This window comes from Mytilus edulis, chromosome 1 (assembly GCF_963676685.1).
Source record: "Mytilus edulis chromosome 1, xbMytEdul2.2, whole genome shotgun sequence".
Lineage (NCBI taxonomy): Eukaryota > Metazoa > Mollusca > Bivalvia > Mytilida > Mytilidae > Mytilus > Mytilus edulis.
The window spans coordinates 45003821-45013045 of NC_092344.1; the positions used below are offsets into that span (position 1 = coordinate 45003821).

At 32.1% G+C, this 9225-nt stretch overlaps 1 protein-coding gene across 1 annotated transcript; it reads left to right on the forward strand.

Moving 5' to 3' along the window:
* The first annotated feature begins 640 nt into the window (after window positions 1–640).
* LOC139518086 (inter-alpha-trypsin inhibitor heavy chain H3-like) lies at window positions 641–9000 on the forward strand. Its single transcript, XM_071309786.1, has 5 exons — window positions 641–650; window positions 1771–2450; window positions 3607–3673; window positions 5782–6027; window positions 8819–9000. The coding sequence occupies exons 1-5, from the start codon at window positions 641–643 to the stop codon at window positions 8998–9000; spliced, it is 1185 nt and encodes a 394-aa protein (XP_071165887.1).
* Window positions 9001–9225: the final 225 nt, after the last annotated feature.

The window sequence follows — 9225 nt, forward strand, 5'->3', positions numbered from 1 at the left end:
GACACTATCAGTGCTTAAAATGTCCAGATAAAAAATATTTTTAACTCTGGACATAGTCAGTAAGTTCTTTGCGTGTATATAATAACCCTATTTTATAACTCTGGATAGTCTGGAAGTTCTGTGTATATATGTATTTTAAAACTCTAAAAGTCAGAAAGTTTTATGCACGTATACAATAAATTTATTTTATAAATCTGAATGATCAGAAAGTTCTATGTATATAAAAAATCATTTTATTTTACAACTCAAGATGCTGCATGTATCAAATGAATTTATTCTATAACTCTGAATGGTCTGAAAGTTCTGTCGATTTATAGAATAACTTTATTTTGAAAGTTTATTCAGTGTCACAATCTAACATAATACATAATATATTATACATCAGATAAAATCAGCATAAACATATATAAGTTTCCTTCCGAAAAATACATATGGGACACTTTTACCTCATGCTCATTAAATGCATACACAATTAAGTTTTTTTTTAAATTATTTAAAAATACAACATAATTACTATTATTACTTCTTAGTTCAACATTTTTTGACTTGATATATGCTAATAAATAATAAATTTCCATCACAAAACTGACAAATTCGTTCATTTAAAGGTGTAACTGGCTTGGTGTAACGTCTTGTTGCAATGGCGTATGGTAAGGAGCCACAACGAAAGTTTGATTAAGTTCCACGGTAATCACTTAACTTGACGGATTTCACATAACTGCTTAGTTTAATATAACTTTTTTACTGTCTAAACGTCTTTAGTTTATTACCATTTTCACAGTTTCTATCGTTATAAACATCGCAAAGCCATATTTCAGCATCTATAGTGTTTAACTTGTCCTTTACAATACTAATGTTTGTGTCGGGTTGTCATATTTTTAGCGTTTATCAAACAACTAAAGGTGGTACCTGACACTTTAAATAAAATTAATTTGGCTCGTTTAATTTTCTTAAAATTTTGACAAAGTATTTACTTAGACCCTTTGACAAAAATATAAGAATTTAAAAAAATTTGAACCAACCGTTTAATCAGAAAAATTACACTGGTTATATAGCAGTTTGACAAACACTCATTTTGATCATTGAGAAGCTTAACATTCCCTTATGAACACAACGTCATTAAAAAGATCTGCTGATTTTACAGAGTTATCTCCCTGTAGTGTTAGGTACCACCTTAAGTCCCTTTTTGGAATGAATTTCGGTACACGGGAATGCCACGAGCGCTGTTTTGATTTACTCGATTCGTGTATCTTTTTAATGAGCATATTTCCATCTAAATTTGTAACTTTAAAATACAGTCTAAAAACACCAGTATTTTGTTTAGTCTTTACTGATCCCATGTCTCCTCGTATAGCTAGGTTTGAAGAGTTCTTGAATATACCATAGGTAGTATCTGCACGCTTTGTTTTTAACAGCTTCTAATTGTTTTGTCAAGATTATAAGTCAAATCTATAAGTGTTTGGTAACATATAAAACTGATATTTGTAAACTTTATCTTCAAAGGAAAATAGGAAGGCTTTCCAATTGAAAGAAAAGACAACACTGTACCGATAATGTTTTTATAAATGTCTTTTTAATTATAAACTACAAACTAAATATAGCATTGTGTCCTTCACTCTAGAATTGAGTACAAACTCATTGCATTTGAATAAGACCACAAAGAGCTAAGATTTCAAATGAAAAGATATCTTTATCTCTAATTTGTATTTGCCTATGTATGACAAGATAGTAAAATAAGAGTATTGTTCTCAATGTTATTTATTATTGCAGATAACAACATGAACAAAGCAGTAAAAGACGGCATAACATTTTTGAACAAATACCTTGATACGCAGAAGTCAACTATCTTAATGTTTTTAACTGATGGACAGTCAACTACCGGAGAAACACGACCTGCCTCAATTTTACAAAATGTAAGAATTGCCAATGAGGCTAGACTTCCAATTGTTAGCTTAGGTTTTGGAAATAATCTTGATTTCGACTTTCTTAAACAGATTTCTGTACAGAATAGAGGATTCGCACGACGAATATATGAAGATTCGGATGCCTCTTTGCAGATTAAGGGATTATATGCCGAAATTTCAACCGCTCTTTTGAAAAATGTATCTTTTAATTATGTTGGTGACATTGACATGAACACACTCACACAGACCCGTTATCCATCATACTTTGAAGGATCGGAGTTGATAGTTGCTGGAAAAATAAGATCTAACGGTTCTTACATCGTACCTCGTGTGAACGGTTGGAATAATGGATTTATGGATCTGATATGGAAACCGACACCAGTTCCAGACCTGAAAGCAGTTACCACTGATACTGATATAGCAAAAATAACAGAAAAAATATGGGCATATCTAACAATAAAACAGTTGCTCATAGACATCGAGAATGATATAACGACCGCTACGAAAGACAAAATTAAATCTAAGATTATCTCTTTGGCAACAAAGGTATGTTCCAATCATGTTTGACATTCTTTAATTTAAATGTATTTCTATGAACAGTAACTGACAAAAAAACAGAATTTCAAGGTAAATTCAAAGAAATCAGACTGTAAAATCTGACAACATCAACGCTCGACTTTTCCAACATTAGGAACAAAAGGAAATGAATGACATATTCTTGTCTTTGTACAGATGTTTCCGAAGAACAATGTGGTTTAAACTGCTTTTTATATATAGCCAAACCTCTCACCTGTTTAACAGTTTATAGTTCCGGTATATAGACAAGAGGGAGGAAAGATACTAAAGGGACAGTCATACTAAAAGTTCGAAAATAAACTGACAACGCCATGGCTAAAAAAGAAAAATATAAACAGACAAATATTGTACACAAGACACAACATAGAAAACTAAAGACATACCAACACAATTACTAGATGTTAGTTAAGAAAAGAGGCAGACTTAGCTGTATCTGATGTATCCTTTATATCTAGTTCGATGGGATAGATGCGTTCAATATAGTCACCAAATTTTGAATTATTTAGTGAGAGAACATCATCGATATAGCGAAAAGTAAAGTTAAAGGATGTTGCTAACTTCTTATATTTTTCTTAAGAAGTTCTTGTACAAAATATGATGAGCAACCCAGACATAACTAGTTAACGTTGAAATCATTAGGATAAAGCACAAACTGTGTAAACATACATATTAAACATCCAACACATCTGACGTAAATATTCAAACAAACAAAACAATATATCTTACCAAAAAAAACATGAAAGTGTCACCAGTTGATAGGTTATACAGTATTGTATTTCTAATGACATATACCAAGAAAACTTGAAAGTAAATAAAATAAATATTGGAAAAGCGTGCGTTAGTAGTATGATACAAGTAAATAAACTCATCATAGATACCAGGACTAAATTACAATACAAAAGTACACAATTACCATGATAACATATAAAGGATTTTGATTCTAAATTGTGTTAAACACAATAACATTGATTTACAATTCATTTTTTTTTATATCGTATCATTGACTTGTAGTTATATTTGAAAATACCTACACTACTTCAAGAGTAGTGTCATAATCTTTATCTTTTCACGATACATACATACTTGGTGCATAATAAACATAAAGTGACAAAAATGTTTTTTTAAGTACCAGTTTGTCACACCCTTTACATCTATGGTAGTAACTGCACCTGAGCTCAGACAATCAAGCCACAGTGAGTAGATAATCAGGGAATATTACGACAGCTAACTTTCGAAAAAACAAATTAAAGAATTAAAAAAGACAAAGAAATGCACGTATAGCAAAGACCAATAGTAAATGAGGACATTTTCTGCTCATTGAATAAGATTTAATATTATGATATTATTACGTAAGTATTTCTGTATTTGCCTTGTTATTGGTCGGAGGATTGCTGTATTGGCCTGTGGCAAAGCCGAAGGCAAATACAGCTGGCCGAGGACCAATAACAAGGCCAATACAGAAATACACGTTATAGTATCTTTATTAATTATCTACAGTGTTACAATATTTTATTTTTAATTCTATATCACAAGAGATAAATATTTTTACCTTGAAGTCTCAGTTTCTTTTTATAAGATGCAATATCTAATGATTCCAGGTGTCTTCAGCATTTTCTCATCTGATGAATTTTTCTTCCCTTTTCAGTCTCTATAAAGCATTACAACTTAAATTAAGTCGCAACACATAAATAGTAATTTGAAAGGTACTACCATTGCATGTCTTATGAAGAAACAAATTGAATATATTTTTTTAAAAACATGTAGGAGTTGAAAATGAAACAAATATCCATTATCCAAATTACCAAAGAACGAAGATTTGCACAATCACAGAATGCATATCCCTGGTTCGGGATTAAAAATAAATGACAGTTAACAAAACATGAGAAGCGAAAGTAAACAGTTAATCGACATATGATTTTGTACCAACGTGAAATTATGAGGTCGTCAAGAAATGAACTTTGTGATCATCTACTCGTTCCCCAAACCTGAAATAATTCCATCGTCTGCTTTCAAAATGCTATTTAAATGAATGTGACCGTCTTAAGCCTGAAATATATGCCAAACTGATCCAAACTGAAACTCAAAGTTTCAGCATGTTTATGGTGAGAAAATGAAAACTGCGTCTTCCAAACAACCGTTTACTTTCAGTTTGTGTTTATTGTGACTTTCGATAAAAAATAGAGACGTTCCGAAATCCTGTATTGGCCGGATCAGAACTAGGCCAATACAGAAAAAAATCTATATTGGCCGAGTTATTCTGTATTGGCCGAGTTGACACCTTATATTGTATTGGCAGTTTTCATCATATTAAGTCCAATAACAGTGTAGTTAATTAATAGAGTATACTACTGTTTCGCTAATTTCTACCAGGAATCTTCCATGCATAGAATGATAATGAAGTGTGTATATGAAGTATATTTTTTTAGCATCAGTACTAGTTATAAGGATAATTATTGTTTTCTGTTGTGGTTCCTTATATATACACATTAGCTTTCTTTAAAGATGACATTGTAATTTAGAAACAGCGCAGTTGTACTGGCAAACAGATAATCAGTAAATTTCATGACAGTTAATTTTCGTAATATAAATTGAGAAAGAAGAAATAGAACTAATAACACATAAAAAACCTTTCTTTTTATTAAATCTGGGTCATTGTAGACATTGGTTTCTAGTGTTATGTTTATTCTCGTCACTTGATAAATTGTATACACGTGTTTTAAACAGCAAAAGTTTAAGATGCTCACAATAAAGCACTTGCTCTGAAAGGGTACGTATTGTGGATTCTGTACTTTCTTTGTCGTGTATTTAAACGTGATTATGCGTCAAATAACACCAAAGGGCAAAATGAACTTATAAAAATAAGTTATATATAATTTCACAGGAATGTATCTCCTTTTTTCGGGGTTCTTAATCCGTTTTGGTTATACTTAATGCCCCTTATATCAGCTGTTTAAATTTTGTATTAGGTTTTTATTTCCAAATGTTTTCCATTCGTGTGCATTAGATAACAGTAATTATTTGATAAAATGTGCATCTTCCGTGTTGAGGCCGTACCTTGACCTATAATGGTTTACTTTTATAAATTGTTATTTGGATAGAGAGTTGTCTCATTGTCACTCATGCCACATCTTTCTATATCTATCTGGTGCACTAAAATTTGCACTGTTGATGTTTCTTTTTTTAAATGAGAGCTAAGAGTGTGTGTCTTAAAGAAATACATTTCAGTTGACAATTTTCTATAGGTAATGAAGCAGTTGAAATTAACGCATATACATTGACTATGGTATTTTATATTTCACAGCCCATGACGTTGATTCTTCTGAATTCCTAAGTGGTTCTCATGCTTCCCTGAGTTTAAGGCCACCCCATGGAATTGTTTCACCTGGTTTCCGTAGGGGATCTCATCGTTCACGCAAATTAAGGCGACGTATGAGAATCATGTCTAAATCGCAGTTATCATTAAGTGGTGGAAATGGTAAAGGTGGATATAGAGGTGGCATTGACAGAGTCGGACAAGGTGTTAGCCTAACAAGTTTGACGTCACCAGGTATTGATTTGGTTAATTTTTTTCCTATTGTTATGTGTAAATCAATACTGTAGATTTTCTCGGTATAAATGTAACAATACAATTTTCATACGTAAATGCGGTGTAGAATAAAAAAAAAAAGAAAAAAAAAGAGAAACATTAAACTAGTATCTCAATTGTTTGTAAAACAATTGAAAGGTCTTTCCTGTAAAAGTAATGTTTTCGTATTGTACTTTGTACGACCTGTCGTTTGATATACGACACGCATACCTTCTGAAACTTTTCGCTTTTTACACTTAAGGACCTCATCCGCCTACATTTTCGAGATCGGAAGTATGATATATGTAGCATAGACTTGATGATCTTTCATTTGATATGCGGCAACACCATGTTCTAGAAAGTTTGATTTTTGCACTTAAAAACCCCATCCAACTAATTTTTGGAGGTCAGGAATTTGATATTTCAAATGTAAAATTGAGAAAGGAAATGGTGAATATGTCAAAGCGACAACCACCCGACCATAGAGCAAACAACAGCCGAAGGCAACCAATGGGTCTTCAATGTAGCGAGAATTCCCGCACCCGTAGGTGTCCTTCAGCTGGCCCCTAAAATATGCATAATAGTACAGTGATAATGGACGTCATACTAAACTCCGAATTATACACAAGAAACTAAAATTTAAAATCATACAAGACTAACAAAGGCCAGAGGCTCCTGACTTGGGACAGGCGCAAAATTGCGGCGGGGTTAAACATGTTTATGAGATCTCAACCCTCCCCCTATACCTCTAGCCAATGTAGAAAAGTAAAAGAATAACAATACGCACATTAAAATTCAGTTCAAGAGAAGTCCGAGTCTGATGTCAAAAGATGTAACAAAAGAAAACAAATAAAATGACAATAATACATAAATAACAACAGACTACTAGCAGTTAACTGACATGCCAGCTCCAGACCTCAATTAAACTGATTGAAAGATTATGTCTTCATCATATGAATATCAGGTACAATCCCTCCCGTTAGGGGTTTAGTATCATACTATCATAAAATATATGAGAAGAACATAACCCGTGTCATGCCAACAACTGTTTTTTTTAAAAATAAATGTGTTTAGTTCCGATGCAAAGACCCTATCAGTGAATCAATGTTAAAGCCAAAATATGCAATCTTTAATGACCTGACAACAGTATCGTAACTATATCCCCTTTTAATAAGTCTATTTAAAGGTTTTGTTAGTTTCTGAGGAGAATACTGACATTTTTGTGCTTTATAAAGAATATTTCCATAAAATTTTGGATGTGAAATACCTGAACGTATAAGATGTCTGCATGTTGAGTTATATTTACGAATTATTTCCTTATACCGGTGATAAAATTTAGTAAATGTTTTGACCAGTTTGTGATATCGAAAACCCTGGTGTAATAATTTTTCAGTAATACATAAATTTCTCTCGCTAAAATCTAATACATTGTTACATACACGAGCGAATCGTACAAGTTGAGATATATAAACACCATAAGATGGTGACAAGGGAACGTCACCATCTAAAAATGGATAATTAACAATAGGAAATGAAAAATCATCTCTTTTATCATAAATTTTTGTATTAAGCTTCCCGTTTATGATATAGATATCAAGATCGAGGAAAGGGCAGTGGTCATTGTTATCATTAGCTTTATTTAAAGTAAGTTCTACAGGATAAATTTCTATAGTATACATACTGAAGTCGTCATTATTTAGAGCCAATATATCATCCAAATATCTAAAAGTATTGTTAAATTTTTGTATCAAATGTTGTTTTGATGGGTCTTTGCTAATTTTAGTCATAAATTGTAACTCATAACAATACAAAAACAGGTCCGCAATAAGTGGTGCACAGTTAGTCCCCATTGGAATTCCAATAACTTGACGATATACGGAATCTCCAAAACGAACAAAAATGTTATCAAGTAAAAATTCAAGTGCATAAATAGTATCAAAGCATGTCCAATTGACATAGTTCTTTTGTTTATTGCTACTAAAAAATGATCTAAAAGAGTTTGAACATATGTACTCGCATTCCGACTTTTTAAATGCCCAGTTAATTAGGGATGTGAATTTTTTCTTAATAAGAATATGAGGCAAAGTGGTATATAGGGTAGAAAAATCAAAACTTTGAACAGATTCAAAATCACCAATATATGCATGCAATATATGCATGCAATTTATCAAGTACTTCCAACGAGTACACACATGACCTTTCATTTTAATATACAACAACCCAATCTTAAAAGAAAATTTATTTTTTGCACTCAATGACCCCATCCAACCAATTTTTGGGAGACGTCAATTTGAAATTTGAAATGTACGCTTTATGTTCTTTCATTTGATATGCGACAACCCTACCATCCGAGAAATTGGAATTTTTGCACTAAATTACCGCAACCTTCCCCCTGGGATGAAAAAGGGGTTTAAAATTTTAATTTTTTAGTAGAGTTTATTAATACCTTCAATTTGATATATCAGATGACCCCATATGACAAAGTGCCAAAAATGATGCAATATCAACTATATAATTAGAAGTTATGAAACTTACAAAGTCAATGCAAAACTTGAAAATTTCAGATTTATTTTTTTTTGTGTTTTTTTCCATGGAATGTTTTTTGGTATTTGGTCAAACATATAACTATGTTAACTTCTTCAATTTCTAAAACATTTTAAGTGGTAAGCTGTTGTTGTTGAAATACATGCCTCCGCTCGCAAAATTTCAAACTGCATTATCTCTTAAACGACAATAGATAACTCAAATCTGTTAGATGATAAATGATCTGTAGTTAAAGGACGACATTGTAGAAAAACAATTGGGACAATTCCAAAGTCCATGAAGGTCACAATTAATCATCAAATATATGATTCAATACCAAACTTGAGAACCGGAAGTCGTAGAGACATAGGACTACCACTATTCAACTTAGGACAATTTAACCTTTCAAATATCACTAGGTCAAGGTCATAGTATGCTGTGAAGGTCAAGGTCAAATTTCATTATGACCTGACATGGAAGGTCTTGAATACTTTTGAAGAGACGGTCAGACATTTTTGAGCTTTATGTATAAAATGTAGAGCTTGTCGAGAGGAACGTTTGATACACAGTTGTTGTTGTACGTTTAACGGTAGTGGCTCATTCCACTAAAGTTTGTCTTTCCAGAGGTCTTGCATTAAGATTTTGGCCCTAACGGAC